This window comes from Trachypithecus francoisi, unplaced genomic scaffold (assembly GCF_009764315.1).
Source record: "Trachypithecus francoisi isolate TF-2019V2 unplaced genomic scaffold, Tfra_2.0 Lachesis_group20, whole genome shotgun sequence".
NCBI classification, from domain to species: domain Eukaryota; kingdom Metazoa; phylum Chordata; class Mammalia; order Primates; family Cercopithecidae; genus Trachypithecus; species Trachypithecus francoisi.
The window spans coordinates 56419095-56442752 of record NW_022681466.1 but is presented as its reverse complement, the minus strand read 5'-3'; the positions used below and the strand labels follow the sequence as shown (position 1 = coordinate 56442752).

The window sequence follows — 23658 nt, the reverse complement described above, 5'->3', positions numbered from 1 at the left end:
GTTTCCTGGATTCACTCGAAAATGAAACCAACTGGCCGGGCACAGTGGCTCACGCCTGTAATTCCAGCACTTTGGGAGGTTGAGGCAGATGGATCACCTGAGGTCAGGAGTTCGAGACCAGCCTGTGAAACCTCGTCTCTACTAAAAATACAAAAATTAGCTGGGTGTGGTGGCGGGTGCCTACAATCCCAGCTACTCAGGAGGCTGAGGCAGGAGAATCCTTGAAGCTGGGAGGCAGAGGTTGCAGTGACCCGAGATCACGCCATTGTCCTACAGGCTGGGTGAACGAGCAAGACCCCGCCTCAAAAAAAAAAAAAAAAAAAAAGGAAACTGAAAGCAACCTAAAGAAAACGAAAATTAAAGGCCGGGCACGGTGGCTCAAGCCTGTAATCCCAGCACTTTGGGAGGCCGAGACGGTGGATCACGAGGTCAGGAGATCGAGACCATCCTGGCTAACACGGTGAAACCCCATCTCTATTAAAAAATACACAAAAACAAGTCGGGCGAGGTGGCGGGCGCCTACAGTCCCAACTACTCGGGAGGCTGAGGCAGGAGAATGGTGTAAACTCGGGAGGCGGAGCTTGCAGTGAGCTGAGATCCAGCCACTGCACTCCAGCCCAGGCGACAGAGCGAGACTCCGTCTCAAAAAAAAAAAAAAAAAAAGAAAACGAAAATTATAATCCCAAATATGCTACCCTATAGAAGGAGTTTTTCTTCCCTTTAAGTCCCCTTACACATCAGTCACCTTTATTAAGTCCTAAAATATCCTCTAAAACATATTTCAAAATACAACATACATGAGTCCACAGGAGTCCTGCTCACAGAAGGGATCTTTAACTTACAGAAAGACGATGCTGACACCAGCTTAACCATGCATTTAGCACACCAGTTACAGTGAATCACACAGGAATTCCACACACATTCCCTACCCACTGTCATCCTTAGTTCATATGGTGGCATCAACAGAGAAAAGCCAGTGATTCCTAAATGTCTTCTCAAATTGCCCAGTCTCCAGGTCTTTATTCATTTGGCTAAGACCAAATAAAGTAAACAAACACCATTCATTAAAACCTTTCTTGGACAGTGTGGACACAACATCAGAGTGACTCCATGCAGATGGCATCATCTGGTTAAAATCAAATTTAAACTTATTTTCCGTTGCGGTAAAAAATATATAATCAAGTAGAATTATCCTTCTTAAGCAAGTACTTGATAATAGCCCAGAGATATTCTATAAAGTCATCTAGAGCCTGTAATTAAGAAACAAATTGGCCGGGCACGGTGGCTCAAGCCTGTAATCCCAGCACTTTGGGAGGCCGAGACGGGTGGATCACGAGGTCAGGAGATCGAGACCATCCTGGCTAACACGGTGAAACTCCGTCTCTACTAAAAAAAAAAACACAAAAACTAGCCGGGCGAGGTGGCAGGCGCCTGTAGTCCCAGCTACTCGGGAGGCTGAGGCAGGAGAATGGCGTAAACCCGGGAGGCGGAGCTTGCAGTGAGCTGAGATCCGGCCACTGCACTCCAGTCCGGGCGACAGAGCGAGACTCCGCCTCAAAAAAAAAAAAAAAAAAAAGAAACAAATTTCCATTTGTCTCAAGACCAATTTAAACTAGCTGAAAACAATAAGCTACATTTCACTACCAGTTGTCATACTGAGGAATCACTAAAGGCATATTTAAATAATTCTCTTTTTAAAAAAGAACTTATTTTCCCCAACACACACACTACAAAAGGCACACATTTCAAGAGCAAACATGCGATTTCATGCGTATATACTAAAGCAATTTAAACCAACAAAATGTAAGAACTTGGCGAAATCACTTAGTATCTTCCTCTTTTAAAATGGTAGGAAAGTAATAAGCAAATAAGTAAGCAACTAAATGAGAAAACAAATAAGCAAGTACATAATAATAACGAATAATAAATAAAAATTTAAAAATCGATCCCTTCGCAAGCTGCAATAATTGATGAGGTTGTCACTAACCAATCAGACCATTTACATCAAGCATTGAGGTGAGACAGTCTTTCACTTACAGTTAACCAGAGAGATCCTTAAGATCTAGGTCTTACTTATTTCTACATTTCTTATTTAATCTCTTCAATTATGTTAACTGAATACAATGAAGCTGCAGTGGAATGCATATCTACTGTTTTAGTGCTAAGAGCTTTTTATTTTACAGAGAACATTCGGAAAATACAGGAAAACAAAGATGAAAGTGGAAACCAGTTATAACCTCTCTTTCATCAACACTGATGCGGTGGCATATTTCCTTTCAGTCTGGGTAGACGAAGGAATATCTTTATTTGCCTTGTTCATGGGTTGTTTAGCACAAATATTTTCCTAATCACAGCAAGTTACCGGGAGACAGAAAGTGAAGCACCTGACAGATTCCTGCTCAGTTCAAGGAGAAAATAAAAAAATAAAAGCTAAGTCATCAGCAGTGAGATCCTGGTAAATCACTTTTTCCTTTTTAAAAAATGAATAGAATTATTGTTAGAACAGTTTTAGACATATAGAAATATTCAGTAGAAAGTACACACTATACACCCATTCTCCTCCACCTGCGATGAGTGTGGCACATGCGTTACAACTGATCACCCAGTACTGATACATTACTAGCTAAATGCCATGCTTAGAGTTGACTCTGCATTGCACGGTGGTGGGGGTTTTGTCATGGATCCATCCTTGCAGTATCATACAGACGAGTTTTACTGCCCTAAGTATCCTGTGCTTCACCTATTCATTTTTCCTCCCTTTCCCATCCTCAGCCCCTGAGAATTGCTGATCTTTTTACAGTCTCTATAATTTTGCCTTGTCTAGAATGTCATATAGTTCAAATCATACAGTATGTAGCCTTCATAGATAGGCTGCTTTTATGTATTTAAAGTTCCCCCATGTCTTTTCCAGGCTTGATAGCTTATTTCTTCGTGTGGCTGAATAATATTCCACTGCATGGATGTACCACCATTTGTTTATCCATTCACTTACTTATTTTAAGACATCTTGATTGCTTACAACTTTTGGCGATTATGAATGAAGCTTCTGTAAAACGTTCATGTACAGGTTTTTGTATAGACGTAAGTTTTCAATTCATTTAGGAAAATCACTAGGAATATGACTGCTAGAATGTATGGTAAGACCATATTTAGCTTTTTAAGAAAACTGCCAGGATGGGCACAGTGGCTCATGCCTGTAATCCCAGAATTTTGGGAGGCTGAGGCGGGCGGATCACAAGGTCAGGAGTTCAAGACCAGCCTGGCCAAGATGGTGAAACCCCGTCTCTACTAAAAATACAAAAATTAGCCGGGTGTGGGGGCACACACCTGTAATCCCAGCTATTTGGGAGGCTGAGGCAGAGAACTGCTTAAACCCAGGAGGCGGAGGATGCAGTGAACCAAGATCGCGCCACCGCACTCCAGCCTGGGCGACAGAGCGATACTCCATCTCAAAAAAAAAAAAAAGAAAGAAAGAAAAAGAAAACTGCCAAACTCTCTTCCAATGTGGCTATACCATTTGCATTCAAACCAGCAATGAGTGAGAATTCCTGTTACTCCACTTCCTTCAGTGTTCCTTTTAATGTTGTCAGTGTTTTGGATTTTAGCCATTTTAACAGTTGTGCAGTGGTATCTCACTGTTGTTTTAATTTGCAGTACCCTAATGATACTTCATTACATCAAGTATCTTTTCATATGCTTAATTTATTGTCTGTATATCTTCTTTGGTTAAGATGGCTGTTCAGATCTTTTTTCCACTTTTAAATTGTTGAATTTTCAGAGTTCTTTGTATATTTTCATACAAGACCTTGTTCCTGGATTGGAAGATTTACGGTTGTTAAGATGGCATTCTCGGCCGGGCGCGGTGGCTCAAGCCTGTAATCCCAGCACTTTGGGAGGCCGAGACGGGCGGATCACGAGGTCAGGAGATCGAGACCATCCTGGCTAATACGGTGAAACCCTGTCTCTACTTAAAAATACAAAAAAAAAAAAAAAACTAGCCGGGCGACGAGGCGGGCGCCTGTAGTCCCAGCTACTCGGGAGGCTGAGGCAGGAGAATGGCGTAAACCCGGGAGGCGGAGCTTGCAGTGAGCTGAGATCCGGCCACTGCACTCCAGCCTGGGTGGCAGAGCAAGACTCCGTCTCAAAAAAAAAAAAAAAAAAAAAGATGGCATTCTCTCCAAATGGATCTCTAGATTCAATATAATCTTATTTGAAATTTCAGCAGGCTTTTAAACAATCTGATATTAAAATTTATATGGAAGTACAAAGGACCCAGGGATTCAAAATAACTTTGAAGATACAGAATAAAGTTAGAAGACTTACACACTACCTCATTTCAAAACTTATTATAAAGGATGGTAATCGGAATGCAACTGGCTTAAGGATGGATCCATAGGTCAATGGGACAGAACAAAGTTCAGAAATAAACTAGCAAGTGTCCAGTGACTTCTCTACAAAGATGTCAACATCTTTGAACAGATTAAACAGAGGAAAGCAGAGTCTTTTCAACAAATGGTACTGAAACAATGGAATATTCACGTGTTTAAAAAAAAAATGAATCCTGACCCTTAACTTACACCACACAAAAAAGTGAAGCCAAAGTGGATTATAAACCTAATGTTAAAGCTAAAACTGTATGGAGAGGGCGCCAAGATGGCCAAATAGGAACAGCTCCAGTCTGCAGCTCCCAGTGTGAACAACGGAGAAGACAAGTGATTTCTGCATTTCCAACTGAGGTACCAGGTTCATCTCACTGGGGCTTGCCAGACAAGTGGGTGCATCCCACGGAGCAGGGCAGTGCATCGCCTCACCCAGGAAGTGCGAGGGGTCGGGGAGTTCCCTTTCCTAGCACAGGGAAGCCGTGACAGACTGCACCTGGAAAATCGGGACACTCCCATCTTAATACTGCGCTTTTCCAACAGCCTCAGCAAACAGCACACCAGGAGGGTCCCACACCCACTGAGCCTCGCTCACTGCTAGCACAGCAGTCTGAGATCAAACTGCAAGATGGCAGCCAGGCTGGGGGAGGGGCATAAACCATTGCTGAGGCTTTAGTAGGTAAACAAAGTGGCCTGGAAGCTCAAACTGGGTGGAGCCCACCGCAGCTCAAGGAGGCCTGCCTGCCTCTGTAGACTCCACCTCTAGGGGTAGGGCATAGCTGAACAAAAGGCAGCAGAAACTTCTGCAGACTTAAACGTCCCTGTCTGACAGTTCTGAATGGAGTAGTGGTTCTCCCAGCAAGGAGTTTGAGATCTGAGAACTGACAGACTGCCTCCTCAAGTGGGTCCCTGACCCCTAAGTAGCCTAACTGGGAGGCACCTCCCAGTACCTCATAAGGCCGGGTGCCCCTCTGAGACGAAGCTTCCAAAGGAACGATTAGGCAGCAATATTTGCTGTTCTGGAGGCTCCACTGGTGATACCCAGGCAAAAGGGGTCTGGAGTGGACCTCCAGCAAACTCCAACAGACCTGCAGCTGGGGGTCATGACTGTTAGAAGGAAAACTAACAAACAGAAAGGACATCCATACCAAAACCCCATCTGTACGTCACCATCATTAAAGACCAAAGGTAGATAAAATCACAAAGATGGGGAGAACCCAGAGCAGGAAAGCTGAAACTTGTGAAAATCAGAGCACCTCTTCTCCTCCGAAGGAACACAGCTCCTCGCCAGCAACAGAACAAAGCTAGACGGGGAACGACTTTGACAAGTCGAGAGAAGGCTTCAGACGATCAGTAATAACAAACTTCTCTAAGCTAAAGGAAGATGTTCAAACCCATTACAAACAAGCTAAAAACCTTGAAAAAGGAGTAGACGAATGGCTAACTAGAATAAATAGTGTAGAGAAGTCCTTAAATGACCTGATGGAGCTGAAAACCATGGCACGAGAACTATGTGACGCATGCACAAGCTTCAGTAGCAGATTTGATCAAATGGAAGAAAGGGTTATCAGTGATTGAAGAGCAAATGAATGAAATGAAGCGAGAAGAGAAGTTTAGAGAAAAAAGAGTAAAAAGAAACGAACAGTCTCCAAGAAACATGGGACTACATGAAAAGACCAAATCTACGTCTCATTGGTGTACCTGAAAGTGATGTTGGAAAACACTCCTCAGGATATCATCCAGGAGAACTTCCCCAACCTAGCAGGCAGGCCAACATTTAAATTCAGGAAATACAGAGACCACCACAAAGATACTCCTCGAGAAGAGAAACTCCAAGACACATAATTGTCAGATTCTCCAAAGTTGAAACAAAGGAAAAAATGTTAAGGGCAGCCAGAGAGAAAGGTCAGGTTAACCACAAAGGGAAGCCCATCAGACTAACAGCAGATTTCTCGGCAGAAACTCTACAAGCCAGAAGAGAATGGGGGACAGGCCGGGCGCGGTGGCTCAAGCCTGTAATCCCAGCACTTTGGGAGGCCGAGACGGGCGGATCACGAGGTCAGGAGATCGAGACCACCCTGGCTGGTGAAACCCCGTCTCTACTAAAAAATACAGAAAACTAGCCGGGCGAGGTGGCGGGCGCCTGTAGTCCCAGCTACTCGGGAGGCTGAGGCAGGAGAATGGCGTAAACCCGGGAGGCGGAGCTTGCAGTGAGCTGAGATCCGGCCACTGCACTCCAGCCTGGGCGACAGAGCGAAACTCCGTCTCAACAAAAAAAAAAAAAAAAAAAGAGAGAGTGGGGGACAATATTCAACATCCTTGAAGACAAGAATTTTCAACCCACACTTTCATATCCAGCCAAACTAAGCTTCATAAGTGATGGAGAAATAAAATACTTTATAGACAAACAAATGCTGAGAGATTTTGTCACCACCAGGCCTGCCTTACAAGAGCTCCTAAAGGAAGCACTAAACATGGAAAGGAATAACCGGTACCAGCCACTGCAAAAACATGCCAAATAAGACCATCAATACTAGGAAGAAACTGCATCAACTAATGAGCAAAATAACCAGCTAACATCATAATGACAGGATCAAATTCACACATAACAACATTAACCTTAAATGTAAATGGGCTAAATGCTCCAATTAAAAGACACAGACTGGCAAACTGCATAAAGAGTCAAGACCCATCAGTGTGCTGTATTCAGGAGACCCATCTCATGTGCAGAGACACACATAGGCTCAAAATAAAGGGATGGAGGAAGATCTACCAAGCAAATGGAAAACAACAAAAAAACAGGGGTTGCAATCCTAGTCTCTGATACAACAGACTTTAAACCAACAAAGATCAAAAGAGACAAAGAAGGCCATTACATAATGGTAAAGGGATCAATTCAACAAGATGAGCTAACTGTCCTAAATATATATGCACCCAATACATGAGCACCCAGATTCATAAAGCAAGTCCTTAGAGACCTAAAAAGGGACTTAGACGCCCACACAATAATAATGGGTGACTTTTACACCCCAATGTCAACATTAGATCAATGAGACAGAAAGTTAACAAGGATATCCAGGAATGGGGAACTCAGCTTTGCACCAAGTGGATCTAATAGACATCTACAGAACTCTCCACCACAAAACAACAGAATATACATTCTTCTCAGCACCACATCTCACTTATTCCAAAATTGACCACATAGTTGGAAGTACAGCACTCCTCAGCAAATGTAAAAAAACAGAAATTATAACAAACTGTCTCTCAGACCACAGGGCAGTCAAACTAGAACTCAGGATTAAGAAACTCACTCAAAAGCGCTCAACTACATGGAAACTGAACAACCTGCTCCTGAATGACTACTGGGTACATAACGAAATAAAGGCAGAAATAAACATGGTCTTTGAAACCAATGAGAACAAAGACACAACATACCAGAATCTCTGGGACACATTTAAAGCAGTGTGTAGAGGGAAATTTATAGCACTAAATACCCACAAGAGAAAGCAGGAAAGATCTGAAATTGACACCCTAATATCACAATTAAAAGAATTAGAGAAGCAAGGGCAAACACATTCAAAAGCTAGCAGAAGGCAAGAAATAACTAAGATCTGAGCAGAACTGAAAGAGATAGAGACACAAAAAACCCTCCAAAAAGATCAATGAATCCAGAAGCTGGTTTTCTGAAAAGATCAACAAAATTGGTAAGACTGCTAGCAAGACTAACAAGAGAGAAGAATCAAATAGATGCAATAAAAAATGATAAAAGGGATATCACCACCAATCCCACAGAAACTACCATCAGAGAATACTATAAACACCTCTATGCAAATAAACTAGAAAATCTAGAAGAAATGGATAAATTCCTGGACACATACACCCTACCAAGACTAACCTAGGAAGAAGCTGAATCCTTGAATAGAACAATAACAGGTTCTGAAACTGAGGCAATAATAGCTTACCAACCAAATAAAGTCCAGGACCAGAGGGATTCACAGCCAAATTCTACCAGAGGTACAAGGAGGAGCTGGTACCATTCCTTCTGAAACTATTCCAATCAATAGAAAAAGAGGGAATCATCCCTAATTCATTTTATGAGGCCAACATCATCCTGATACCAAAGCCTGGCAGAGACACAACAAAAAAAAGAGAATTTTAGACCAATATCCCCGATGAACATCGATGCAAAAATCCTCAATAAAATACTGGCAAACTGAATCCAGCAGCACATCAAAAAGCTTATCCACCACGATCAAGCTGGCTTCATCCCTGGGATGCAAGGCTGGTTCAACATACGCAAACCAATAAACATAATCCATCATATAAACAGAACCAAAGACAAAAACCACATGATTATCTCAACAGATGCAGAAAAAGCCTCTGACAAAATTCAACAGCCCTTCATGCTAAAAGCTCTCAATAAACTAGGTACTGATGGGACGTATCTCAAAATAATAAGAGCTATTTATGACAAACCCACAGCCAATATCATACTGAATGGGCAAAAATTGGAAGCATTCCCTTTGAAAACTGGCACAAGACAGGGATGCCCTCTCTCACCACTCCTATTCAACATAGTGTTGGAAGTTCTGGCCAGGGCAATCAGGCAAGAGAAAGAAATAAAGGGTACTCAATTAGGAAAAGAGGAAGTCAAATTGTCCCTGCTTGCAGATGACATGATTGTATATTTAGAAAACCCCATCGTCTCAGCCCAAAAGCTCCTTAAGCTGATAAGCAACTTCAGCAAAGTCTCAGGATACAAAATCAATGTGCAAAACTCACAAGCATTCCTATACACCAACAACAGACAGAGAGCCAAATCATGAGTGAACTCCCCTTCACAACTGCTTCAAAGAGAATAAAATACCTAGGAATCCAACTTACAAGGGATGTGAAGGACCTCTTCAAGGAGAACTACAAACCACTGCTCAGTGAAATCAAAGAGGACACAAACAAATGGAAGAACATTCCATGCTCATGGATAGGAAGAATCAATATTGTGAAAATGGCCATACTGCCCAAGGTCATTTATAGATTTAATGCCATCCCCATCAAGCTACCAATGACTTTCTTCACAGAATTGGAAAAAACTGCTTTAAAATTCATATGGAACCAAACAAGAGGCCGCATTTCCAAGTCAATCCTAAGCCAAATGAACAAAGCTGGAGGCATCACACTACCTGACTTCAAACTATACTACAAAGCTACAGTAACCAAAACAGCATGGTACTGGTACCAAAACAGAGATATACACCAATGGATCAGAATAGAGCCTTCAGAAATAATATCACACATCTATAACCATCTGATCTTTGACAAACCTGACAAAAACAAGAAATGGGGAAAGGACTCCCTATTCAATAAATGGTGCTGGGAAAACTGGCTAGCCATATGTAGAAAGCTGAAACTGGACCCCTTCCTTACACCTTATACAAAAATTAATTCAAGATGTTTTAAATACTTAAATGTTACACCTAAAACCACAAAAACCCTAGAAGAAAACCTAGGCAATACCATTCAGGCCATAGGCATGGGCAAGGACTTCAAGACTAAAACACCAAAAGCAATGGCAACAAAAGTCAAAATAGACAAATGGGATCTAATTAAACTAAAGAGCTTCTGCACAGCAAAAGAAACTACCATCAGAGTGAACAGGCAATCTACAGAACGGGAGAAAATTTTTACAATCTACCCATCTGACAAAGGGCTAATATCCAGAATCTACAAAGAACTTAAACAAATTTACAAGAAAAAATCAAACAACCCCATCAAAAAGTGGGCAAAGGATATGAACAGACACTTCTCAAAAGAAGACATTTATACAGCCAACAGACACATGAAAAAATGCTCATCATCACTCGCCATCAGAGAAATGCAAATCAAAACCACGATGAGATACCATCTCACACCAGTTAGAATGGCAATCATTAAAAAGTCAGGAAACAATAGGTGCTGGAGAGGATGTGGAGAAATAGGAACACTTTTACACTGTTGGTGGGATTGTAAACTAGTTCAACCATTGTGGAAGGCTGTGTGGCGATTCCTCAAGGATCTAGAACTAGAAATACCATTTGACCCAGCCATCCCATTACTGGGCATATACCCAAAGGATTATAAATCATGCTGCTATAAAGACACATGCACACATATGCTTATTGCGGCACTATTCACAATAGCAAAGACTTGTAACCAACCCAAATGTCCATCAATGATAGACTGGATTAAGAAAATGTGGCACACATATACCATGGAATACTATGCAGCCACAAGAAAGGATGAGTTCATGTCCCTTATAGGGACATGGATGAAGCTGGAAACCATCATTCTCAGCAAACTATCGCAAGGACAGAAAACCAAACACCGCATGTTCTCACTCATAGGTGGGAACTGAACAATGAGAACACATGGACACGGTGGGGAACATCACACACCGGGCTTGCTGGGGAGTTGGGGGAGAGGGGAGGAACAGCATTAGGAGATATACCTAATGTAAATGACGAGTTGATGGGTGCAGCACACCAACATGGCACATGTATACATATGTAACAAACCTGCACGTGGTGCACATGTACCCTAGAACTTAAACTAAAGAAAAAAAAGAAAAAAAAGCTAAAACTGTATGATGCTTCAGGTTTAAAAACAAACAAATAAAAAAGCTAAGACTAAAACTCCTCAAAGAAAACAAAAGAAAAAAATTTGTAACCTTAGGACAGCCAAGAAATCTTAAATAGACCAAAAATACATGAATCAGAAAGAAAAAACTGATCAATCAGACTTCATCAAAATTAAAAAACTCTGCTCTTTTGAAAGTCACCAGATGAAAATGAAAAGGAAGTCACAGGCTCAAAGAAAATACTTGCAAAACCTTTATCTGACAAAGGACTTACATCCAGAGTACACAAAGAACCCTTTTAACACAATAGAAAAAGGCCCACAACAAAAGGCAAAAAGACTTGAACAGACCCCTCACTAAAGAAGATATACAAATGTCATAATAACCTGTGAGTTGTGAATAATAAAAAAGAAGATACGCAAATGGCTAATAAGCACTTGAAGGAAGGCTTAACATCACCAGTCCTTAGAGAAATACAAATCAAAATGACAATAAAAACCCTTACACTTCTACTAAAATGGCTACAAAAGAAAGGCGTGTTGGCAAGGACTTAAAGCAATCTGAACTCTCACATATGACTGACAGAAATGCAAAAATGGTATAACCACTTTGGAAAAGTTTGACACTTTCTTATAAATTGGGACACATACTTAGCATACAACTCAACAATACAACTCCTAGTATTTACTCAAGAGGAATGAGAATGGCCGGGTATGGTGGCTCATGCCTGTAATCCCAGCACTTTGGGAGGCCAAGGTGGGTAGATCACGAGGTCAGGAAATTGAGACCATACTGGCTAACATGGTGAAATCCCCTCTCTACGAAAAATACAAAAAATGAGCCGGGCTTGGTGGCAGGAGCCTGTAGTCCCAGCTACTCGGGAGGCTGGGGCAGAAGAATGGCGTGAACCTGGGAGGCGGAGGTTGCTGTGAGCCAAGATTGCACCACTGCACTCCAGCCTGGGTGCCAGAGCGAGACTCCATCTCAAAAAAAAAAAAAAGAAAAAAAAAAGGAATGAGAACGTATGACCAAAGTTTTGTTTATGAATGTTCATAATAATTTTGTTTGTAATAGCCAAAAACTGAAAATAACCCAAATGTGCAACAATGGTTGAATGGATAAAGAAATTGTGGTATACCATACAATGGAAGTCATTCTGCTATAGAAAGAAATCAATTACTGACATTTAAGAAAAACAACGAATCTCAGAAACACTATGCTAGGTGAAGTAAGTGCAGACTGTATGAATTCATTTGTATAAAATTCTGGAAAAGGTAAGACTCATCTATAGTGACAGAAAGCCAGTAAAGCAGCTGCCCGTGACTGGGGGACAAGGACTGACTCCAAAGGGGAATAAGGATCTTTTTGGAGGTGATAGAAATACTCTCTGTCTTGACCATGGTGTCAGTTAAGAGTCTATACATTTGTTAAAATGTACCAAACTGTAAACTTAAAATGGATACATTTTTACTGCAAGTACGTTCTACCTCAGTAAATCTGATTTACGAGGAAAAAGAATGGCAGCCTCGGCTGACCCCCATGACCCTCAGAGCCCCCCACACTGCTCACTTTCTTTTGCCCTGTGTGTCCTCCTCAGGTGCATGAGTGAGGCCTATAACCTGGGAGAGGGTTTGGACGTGGAGTAAATGCACGACATTTCAAAATAGATCCATTTAATAATGTATCAGGAATGATACAGATTTAAGAAGAGAAGACAGGAAGGCATGGTTATGAGGTCTGAGTTTCAACTTTTCAATCTTTTTCTCTCTCTACTTGGAGAACACCTACCCATTCCTCAAGAATCAAATCAAATGTCTGACTTCTCTAAAGCCTTTTCAGAAGCTTCAGGAAGTTAATGACTCCCTTTTATGTGCTCCTCTAGGGTGCGCACAAACCTTTGCACATCATAATAAAGCACTTATTACTTTGCACTGAAACTACCGATTCACATTTCTTTTCTGCTCCCCACCCCCTCTGGCTGAGCTCATTAAGGACAGGGATGATGCCACCTGTGCGATCTCCAGCACCCAGCACAATACTTTCCACAACACAGATGCTAAGTACCAACAAATTACACGTGCATCCAGACATGCACATGAAGAAACAGGTACCAACAAATTACACTGGTACCAACAAATTACACGTGCATCCAGACATGCACATGAAGAAACAGGTGGAATGCAACTGAAATTTTATTATCTCCGTCTAAAAAAAAGAGGTTTTGAATAAATAAAGTATTCATTATACTGATATATAAGACTAATGACTAATAAGAGTAATTTAAAAAGTTTTTTTTTTTTTTTTTTGAGATGGAGTATTGCTCTGTCACCTATGCTGGCATGGTGTAGCGCGATCTCAGCTCACTGCAACTTCTGCCTCCCAAGTTCAAGCAATTCTCCTGCCTCAACCTCCTGAGTAGCTGGGATTATAGGCGCCTGCCACCACACCTGTCTTATTTTTGTATTTTTGGTAGAGATGGGGTTTCACCAGGTTGGCCAGGGTGGTCTTGAACTCCTGACTTCAAGTGATCCGCCCACCTTGGCCTCCCAAAGTGTGGGAATTACAGGCGTCAGCCACTGCACCTGGCCATACATTGAGTTTCAATAGACAATCAGGGTCAGGTGACATTAATCTATCTAATCCTACATACCATTCTGGCATTGACAGGTTCCACAGGGCTAGAGTCACTTAGCCCTAGGTGCACAATTCTAATGTATGAGTATACTTTTCTTTTCTAAAGCCACTATGGGAAAAATGGCTCAGTATAATTTTAGAATTCATCTACTACATATCAAGCACTATAATAGGTAAACATTTTACATACATCCTCTCTCATCTCTGCAACAGTCCATAAAGTAAGGGTTATATTACCCATTTAAAAGACACTGGAAAGTCAGAGGATTTAAAGGACTTTACCTCAAAAGAGAGAGTCCACACCAGGATTTGAACCCAGGTCTCTCTGGTTTCAAAACCCTGCCCAAATAATTTCATTATACTACCAATCCAAGGAATAAAGAAACTTAAGGTATCTTAGTCAGATAAAAGTGGTAAATTAATGAGAGAAAGATGAAAAAATTAACCCTAGAAACCAAAAAATATACTCAGTATTATTATTATTATTATTTTAGAGACAGTCTTGCTATGTTGCCCAGGCCCATCTCAAAGTCCTGGCCTCAAGCAATCCTCCCAACTCAGCCTCCTGAGTAGTGGGGATTACAGGCATTACAGGCATGAGCCAATGTCCCCAGCAAGAAGTCTGTATGTCCTTATCATACATGTGACCAAATGAAATTATACTCTAAGAAACCAACAAATTAGAATAAATTTTAAATATCATGACTACTGTAAAACTCTGCCAAAGGTATTTTTAAATGTCAAGGATTTAAGCCTGTAATCCCAGCAGTTTGGGAGGCCGAGACGGGCGGATCACGAGGTCAGGAGATCGAGACCATCCTGGGTAATAAGGTGAAACCCCGGCTCTACTAAAAACTACAAAAAACTAGCCGGGCGACGAGGCAGGCGCCTGTAGTCCCAGCTACTTGGGAGGCTGAGGCAGGAGAATGGCATAAACCCAGGAGGCGGGGCTTGCAGTGAGCTGAGATCCGGCCACTGCACTCCAGCCTGGGCAGCAGAGCCAGACTCCGTCTCAAAAAAAAAAAAAAAGTCAAGGATTTTTAAGCTGATGTATTAAACGCACACAATCTGCAATTCTAGTTGTGTTCAATAACATGCCCATAAATCAGAGAGTACTTCTATGAAAACAATCGCAGCCTACAAGTATGGATAAAACTCCTCAGCTGGCCGGGCGCGGTGGCTCAAGCCTGTAATCCCAGCACTTTGGGAGGCTGAGACGGGCGGATCACGAGGTCAGGAGATCGAGACCATCCTGGCTAATACGGTGAAACCCCGTCTCTACTAAAAAAATACAAAAAACTAGCCGGGCGCGGTGGCGGGCACCTGTAGTCCCAGCTACTCCGGAGGCTGAGGCAGGAGAATGGCGGGAACCCGGGAGGCGGAGCTTGCAGTGAGCTGAGATTCGGCCACTGCACTCCAGCCTGGGCGACAGAGCGAGACTCCATCTCAAAAAAAAAAAAAAAACAAAAAAACAACTCCTCAGCTTTACCTCTTAGATGGTTCTAGACAATTTCAGAATTCATGCCTCTTTCTTCAACTCTCTCATTAATCTTATTATCCTTGGCAGTAAAATAATCTTACCAATTGCTTTCCCTATGAAATTGTGAATGAAAATTCCCATTTCTCTTTGCTAGGTCTTGTTAGCTGCCATCTCTGGGAAGGAGAAAGTGTTTTTATAGACAGGCATGTCAAGGACAAATAACAGAGCTGAAATGCAAGGGTGGATGGCAAATAAATTGCATCTTGTGAACTAACTCCAACTAATTTCTGCCTGGAGCACTGTGTTTAAAAGGATTCCTAGGCCATACCTGGAGGGACTCAGGAAAAAAACAAAAAGAAGTAAGGAAGGTAAGTGGAGAATCAGTAAAGTGTAGTGCTACAGTAGCCTAGGGTTTCAAGGAAAGGAGATTATAATATCAAGTCAGGCAGAGCAGCAGTCAAACAACATGAAGAAAAATGTCCGTGAGACTTGGCATGTAGGAGATCACTGATGTGCCTTATTGACAAGTTCAGTAGTGTTGTGAGGGAAGAAGTCAATGGGCTAAAGCTGAAATGAGTACTGACACAGAGACAACATGTATAAACCAGAGATAGAGACAGTGTACCGGATGGCTGAAGAGTCAAATACTTACATAGCAAATGGGGATACAGACAAGCGTCCGATGCGTGTATTGGCCTTCTCAGGACAAACATTCCATCCCCTAACAACTATAGGAAAGGGGTAAAGAGGGATACTCCTATAGGTCAATTTATAGAAAAGAGCAAAACCTTAAACATCTCACTGAAGTAGGAGCTAAGAACCTCTGTATCAGGTGAAGAGACAGGAAGGTCAAGAGGGGGAATGAGAAGATCTGGTAAAGTTCTTGAAGAGAATGAGAGAACTAAACAGGAGGACTAGGCATGCAAAAGGCATCAGGAAAGGCTGAGTACTCAGATGAGGTTGAAAAGATTTAACAGTTACTTTAAAACAGGGTTCATCTGTATGACTAGTTGCTTTTTCTTTAGCCCTCTCATACAGAAGTAGAACAACAGACTATGGATTGGGCTGGCATTTTATCAGGGTACAGAAGGAAGACAGGGGCCCAGGAAAGGCCCAACATTGGGAGTATTTCAGTTAATCTCCTATGAGGTCCAGGCTGGATAGGGTAGGAAGGTCAGTTATAAGAAAAATACAAACTCGTGAGACTGCAGAGGCTTGGAAGGAGAAAATGTGTTGGGTGACAGTGAGATGCAGAAGATTGCTAAGGTGATACACCTATAAATGAGAAGGTGGAGGTCCCAGCCTGGGTAAAGGGTGACTGATCTACACCTGGTGATGACCACTGGCATTAAAGGAATCCAGAAGAGCTGAGGCTTTTTCTGCTTGTGTAAGTTATCTCCTTATTCAAGTTTGTCTTCACCAGTGAAAACCTCTGAAAGTTGTCAACTTCATTAAGGTAAATACAGAAGACATATTCTATTCAAAATGACAAAATGCTTCTAGAGAAAAAGCACCATATGCATGGTCAGGAAATTGAATGCATGATTCTGGATAAATCATGGCATTTCAATGTTTGAAGTAATATAGTCTGTCTGTCCTCTTTACTCCTTAATTCTCTGTCTATAAAGACAGCAACAATATAATCAGCCATATATCTTTTTTTTTGAGATAGAGTCTCACTCTGTCACACAGGCTGGAGTGCAGTGGCACGATGTTGGCTCACTGCAACCTCCGCCTCCCGGGTTCAAGCAATTCTCCTGCCTCAGCCTCCCAAGTAGCTGGGATTATAGGAGCCCACCACCACACCCAGCTCATTTTTGTATTTTTAGTAGAGACGGGGTTTCACCATGTTGGCCAGAATCAGCCATATTAGACAGAGTGAGACCCCCAAGTCAAAAAAAAAAAAAAAAAAAGCCTGGGCACATTGGCTCACACCTGTAATCCCAGCACTTTCAGAGGCTGAGGCAGGTGCATCTCTTGAAGTCGGAGTTCAAAACCAGCCTGGTCACATGGTGAAACCCCATCTCTACTAAAAATACCAAAGTTAGCTGGGTGTAGTGGCAGGTGCCTGTAGTCCCAGCTACCCAGGATGCTGAGGCAGGAGAACCGCTGGAACCCGAGAGGCAGAGGGCGCAGTGAGCCGAGATCACACCACGACACCCAACCTCGGCATAGAGTGAGACTCTGTCTTAAAGAAAAAAAGAAAGAAAAGATTATAAAGGCAGAAATTCTTGGGGTGAGGAGAAGAACTTTAAAATACAAAATTAACTAGGTACTTTTTCAAGAAGAAAAATATCAGGGAGTACTGAAAAAGAGTAATTATGTAAAGAAAGAGAAATTAATCTAAATAGCAACCGAAAACCCTGTAAGAATGTATAAGCAGTCCATCAAAAAACAAGTAGCTACAAGCTTGACACTAATTCAAAGTCAGTATTTTCTTCTGACTGACAGACTCAGGGAAAGACAAGCCAAAAATGAAAGTTACTTTATCCACCATACAGGAAAAGAAATTTGTCATCCACAACATAAATTGCTAAAACCTAACAGCATTTATTTTTAGATAAAAAGAGTATTAAGGAGAGCTGGTAAAAACAATTCATTACAAAGTAAGTTTTGTGTGTGTATGTATGTTTAAGTCTGGCATTCATTTACAAAAACTGACTTGCTCTTTTTCCAGGCAAAAATATGTACTTTTGGAACAAGTAAAAAGTTATAATAACATGAAAAAACAATATTTATGAAGAAGCATAAGCTTAAACATAGTTCTAGCCATAAAAATCTGACCCTATTGCAAAACATCAAACTTGGAAATTTGCCAATATTATAGGACACACTTTACAAACGAGTGTGTTCTCTAATCCTGCAATTCTAATTTAGGAATTTATCATGAGGAAATCACGATGGACACAGCAAAGGCTTTACTATGTATAATAGTAAAAACAGAACACAATCCAAAAGGCCAATATTAGGGAAATGGTTACATCATTTATGGTTTATCTTTATTATGGAATATATGCACCATTTATTTAAAAAAAACAAAACAAAAAAATCAAATTACATGGGAAAAAGCTTGGACTACTGAAGAGTAAACAATGTTACAGAATTTGTAGTAATGTGTGATTTCAACTTTCTTTTTGTGTTGTTGAACTATCTGTACTTTCTAAAATGAGCACTATGAAAGGCATTTATAGCTTTTGTTATTTAAAGTTATTTCAAAAAAATCTTGCCACTTCTTCCTCAAAGCACTTAGCAAATGAAATACAAAAACACTGAAAAACTAGTTTTTCACATTATTTTGTAAACATATTTTACTAATAATTTTAATGCTATTTTATTACCTAGCAAGTATTTGTAATTTACAAAAAAAAGGCCGGGCGCGGTGGCTCAAGCCTGTAATCCCAGCACTTTGGGAGGCCGAGACGGGCGGATCACGAGGTCAGGAGATCGAGACCATCCTGGCTAACACGGTGAAACCCCGTCTCTACTAAAAAATACAAAAAAACTAGCCGGGCGAGGTGGCGGGCGCCTGTAGTCCCAGCTACTCGGGAGGCTGAGGCAGGAGAATGGCGTGAACCCGGGAGGCGGAGCTTGTAGTGAGCTGAGATCCGGCCACTGCACTCCAGCCTGGGCGACAGAGCGAGACTCCATCTCAAAAAAAAAAAAAAAAAAAAATTGATTTAAGAAAAGTATTTAGAAGCTCGTGTTATCATATTGAGAGCAATGACTAAGCCCGTCTTTTCAGTCTCAACAACTCGTCTAATTCATCAGGACCTCTTATTACACTCAGTTTCATCCTGTCTGTTTCTCTCTGTAGAGAATTGGCGCACGCACTGGCCAGGTGCGGTGGTGGCTCATGCCTGTAATCCCAGCACTTTTGGGAGGCGGAGGCGGGCAGATCATGAGCTCAGGAGATGGAGACCATCCTGGCTAACATGGTGAAACCTCATCTCTACTAAAAATACAAACAAATTAGCCAGGCATGGTGCCACACACCTCTAGTCCCAGCTACTTGGGAGGCTGAGGCAGGAGAATCGCTTAAACCCGGGAGGTAGAGGCTGCAATGAGCCGACATTGAGTCACTGCACTCCAGCCTGGGCAACAGAGCGAGACTCATCTCAAAACAACAAAAAAATCACATTAAGGTAACAATTAAGTGATGTGAAATAGTCAACAGCACGGGATCTTTCCTAATTATGGTTGGAACAGCTGCAATTCCTTTTCTATTGAAAAGAGTCATTAGGAAAATAAAATGAATTAGCACGGACAAGGCACTCATTATAATAAACATAAAATGTTGGTTACATAAGTAAATGAATTAATAAACATGGAAAACCACATAATGCACATACATTCAATACCTACTTTCGAAGGTGGTCATGTTCTTTCAAAAATAGCTCAGTTCTTCTGTTGTTTACTCCAGACCCACTTTTATATGATCTGGAACAAAAGAGTTTTGGCAGAGAATACAAAATCAGATTAAGTGACTGACCCCTAGTGATCTTGAAAGTAGAAAAATTGAGCCTCTCCACAGTTTTGAATGAACAATAAAAGTGCATAATCCTTTGCATTTCCCTCTGAAAAATGTTATTATAAGTAGATAAATATTAATGCCTCTGCCTCTCTAATTTAGGCCTCACAGTTTACTGTTTTTCACCAAAATAACTCAACATTCTGAAACAACCCACCAAAAAAATCTTACTTTTCCTTTACCTCCTATCTCTGATATCTTCATTTTTCTCCAAGCGGAAGTAAAACTTAGGACTGATTTAGTACATAGCACACAGGGTGGGAAAGCTGTTGAAATGAAATGTTTTCTTTCACAATAATACATGCAGTCCACCAACTGAAGCCTAAGGAACACTGAAATCAAGCTAAAGATTTGCTCATTTTGGCACACTTAAGGATAACCGTTTTGGTCTTCAGTGTATTGAAGTTGAAAAAAAAAATTACTCTTATCACTACTATCGAAAATTTAATTTTTCTGTTTTCCACTAATAATAAAGTATCAGGAACAATTTTTTTTTTGGAGACACAGTCTCACTTTCTCACTTTGTTGCCCAGACTGGAGTGCAGTGGCACAATGTTGGCTCACTGCAGCCTCCTCAACCTCCCAGGTTCCAGGGATCCTCCTGCCTCAGCCCCACAAATAGCTGGGACTACAGGAGCACACCACCATGCCTGGCTAATTTTTGCTTTTTTTTTTTTTTTTTTTTTTTTTGAGATGAAATCTCACTCTGTCAACCAGGTTAGAGTGCAATAGTACCATCTCGGCTGACTGCAACCTCTGCCTCTCGGGTTCAAGTGATTATCGTGCCTCAGCCTCCCAAGTAGCTGGGATTACAGGTGTCCGCCACCATGCCCGGCTAATTTTTATATTTTTAGTAGAGATGGGGTTTCGCCATGTTGGCCAAGCTGGCTTTGAACTCCTGAGCTCAAGTGATCCACCTGTCTTGGCCTCCCAAAGTGCTAGGATTACAAGCATGGGCCACCATGCCCAGCTCAAAATTTTTAAAATTCAAGTTAAGTATACAAATACTACAGTAAGGGTGGCCGGGCGCAGTGGCTCAAGCCTGTAATCCCAGCACTTTGGGAGGCCGAGACGGGCGGATCACAAGGTCAGGAGATCGAGACCATCCTGGCTAACACGGTGAAACCCCGTCTCTACTAAAAAATACAAAAAACTAGCCGGGCGAGGAGGCGGGCGCCTGTAGCCCCCGCTACTCGGGAGGCTGAGGCAAGAGAATGGCTTAAACCCGGGAGGCGGAGCTTGCAGTGAGCTGAGATCCGGCCACTGCACTCCAGCCTGGACGACAGAGCAAGACTCCGTCTCAAAAAAAAAAAAAAACAAATACTACAGTAAGACAAAAAAAGAGTCCTGCTGTTAAAACTGAAATACTGGTTGAGATGCAGGGCTACTGTGCAAAGCACAGGAGAAAACACCACCCAGGAAGGCAGAATGATATAACCAAGAACACATGATGACTTGGATTTAAATCTATACTCCATCATTTCACAGTCACTTCACCTTAGACAAGTGTCTCAATACCTAGTTTTGTAAAATGAGACTGATGATTTCTATCTTAACCAAAAGATTGCTGTGAGGCCAAAAAATATAATATATTAAAAATTACTGTGTAAATTACTACATATACTTTCCTCTAGCACCTAGATTCTAAACTCTTACAGGGCCACATTGGTCTTATCCTTTCTCTCTCTCTTTTTTTTTTTTTTTTTTTGAGACGGAGTCTCGCTCTTGCACCCAGGCTGGAGTGCAGTGGCCGGATCTCAGCTCATTGCAAGCTCCGCCTCCCGAGTTTACGCCATTCTCCTGCCTCAGCCTCCCGAGTAGCTGGGACTACAGGCGCCCGCCACCTCGCCCGGCTAGTTTTTTGTATTTTTTAGTAGAGACGGGGTTCTCTTTTTTTTTTTAAGACAGAGTCTTGCTCTGTCATGCAGGCTGGAGTGCAGCGACACGATCATAGCTCACTGCAACCTCCACATGCCAGGTTAAACCGATTCTTCTGCCTCAGCCTCCCAAGTGGCTGGGATTACAGGCGCCTACAACTACGCCCAACTAATTTTTATATTTTTATAGAGACGGGGTTTCACCATGTTGGCCAGACTGGTCTTGAACTCCTGGCCCCAAGTGATCCGCCTGCCTCAGCCTCCCAAAGTGCTGGGATTACAGGCGTGAGCCACCGCGCCTGGCCGGTCTTTTCATTTCTACCTTCTACTGTGGCTAACTCAGAGTTGGTACTGAGGAGACAGTTTAACGAATAGATGAACATATCTTTTATGGCCATTGTGCCTTCCTCAAAATGTATATATAAATGGACTATACAGAAATTAAACAAAAGACTTAAATGTCCTGAAGGACTAAAAATATTACAACAGTTTTACTGCTGAAACTGTTATTGTTACAACATAATAAAGGATCTCTAGGAAAGTGTTTCTGAGAGTACATATAATATAGTTTATGATAAATGTGTATCATAGTTTATAAAACATATCACATAGTTTATCACAAATGAGATGATGACAGGTATCATTCGATGGTTCCAAACTGGAAAGTCTTTAGCTTCAATGAGATGTCCACGGGACTTTGTCAGTAGCGTTCAGTTGTGAAAAAATCTCCAAAAATGCATATGAAATGCTAGAATAGATCATTAAAAGTGAGGTAAAGGGACAGAAGAAAAAAACAAATATTTGAAATTATAGATTGAGATCAGTATGAGAATGCTGGGAGTCCTTAAATAATTTAACATAAGGCTATGAGTTTGTACATATTATTTTTGTACATATTATTTGTACATATTGTTTGTAATATATAATCGTTGGGACAAGGGAGAGGGGCAAGTGATAGGTGATAGGAAGAGAAACATGGAGAGCTTCAGTTACTGATAATGTTATAATTACAGAATTTCTTTTTTCTTTGACACATCTGCAGAGGATCATAAAAGTAACATTATAATTCTTAGGGTGGGTGGTAAGAGATGAGAGAACCATGAAGATACCATCTAAGCTGGACTTTGAATTAAGACAGAAAAGTCAAGGTTGGCAGGAGCCAATGATAAAGCAAGAGGAAGCATGAGATAAAAATGGAAAAGTAGATTAGGATGACATTGTAGCATCAATGCTCAAAAGACAGTGAAATGGGACTTGGAAACCCTGAAATCTCAACCATGGTTCTGCCACTGAATTTGCAATTAACCGTGAACATATCCTAAAGCCAAATCTGAATAAATATTCTACAAAATAATATAAAAGGCAACTTACTCAATATCTTTTCGTACTGATCCCATGAGATTCTCCCTTTCCCGTATTGCCATAAAGTTTGCTTTGGTTTTATGGAATTCATGTGTATAATCCTGTAATAAATCAACATCCAATCTCAACAGAAGCTAATTAAGGATTTTCATCTCACTGAACCAGTTATGTATTATCATCACATTGTATATTTGTCAAGAAAACTGCTATTTAAAAAATTAAATTAACCAAAGGTAAAAATAACTTTAAAATTACTTTGCTGAAGAGTGACCAACTTCTTTCAAATGAAAATAATTCAGTGCTAGGGAAACAGAGCCATTACATCACTCTCCTTTGAACCTCCTAGTACTTTGTCTTATGAGACAGAATTAAGAAGAAAAAAATTCTAATATAAAATAACTTCAAATAGTCTAGGAGAAAACTTGAGAGGCTCTTTCTACTTAACAGTAAACATAACAGAGTTTATTTTCAAAGTTCATCATTTTGGAGCTCTCACAAAAAATTTAATTCCGAAACAAAAAAGAATAGAATCAAGAGAACTGTAAGGAACAAAATAATCTTTAAACATTTTCTATTATTTTTGTACCACTGTTAAAAGATATTAAGAATATTCATTACTTTTCATAAATTCAGAGATGTAGATAAAGAAGAAAATAAAAATCTCGTCTCCCACAGAGTCCCTGTTGACCTTTTAAAAAACAAAAGTAATACATAAACATGGAGGAGAATATTAAAAGGGCACCAAAAGAAATAAAGGTGAAACAAAGGAAAACAAAACATTCTGC

The 23658-nt window shown here is 41.0% G+C and overlaps 1 protein-coding gene across 9 annotated transcripts in view; it reads right to left on the bottom strand.

Moving 5' to 3' along the window:
• GOSR1 (golgi SNAP receptor complex member 1) overlaps positions 1 to 23658 on the bottom strand; it is a 55190-nt gene that overhangs the window by 18852 nt on the left and 12680 nt on the right. For all 9 annotated transcript variants that reach the window (XM_033184452.1, XM_033184453.1, XM_033184459.1 and 6 more), the window contains exons 5-6: positions 22883 to 22974; positions 19469 to 19543 (exon numbers count right to left, since the gene is read on the bottom strand). In XM_033184452.1, the coding sequence (XP_033040343.1) occupies positions 19469 to 19543; positions 22883 to 22974 (167 nt within the window). The remainder of the gene's footprint in view (positions 1 to 19468; positions 19544 to 22882; positions 22975 to 23658) is intronic.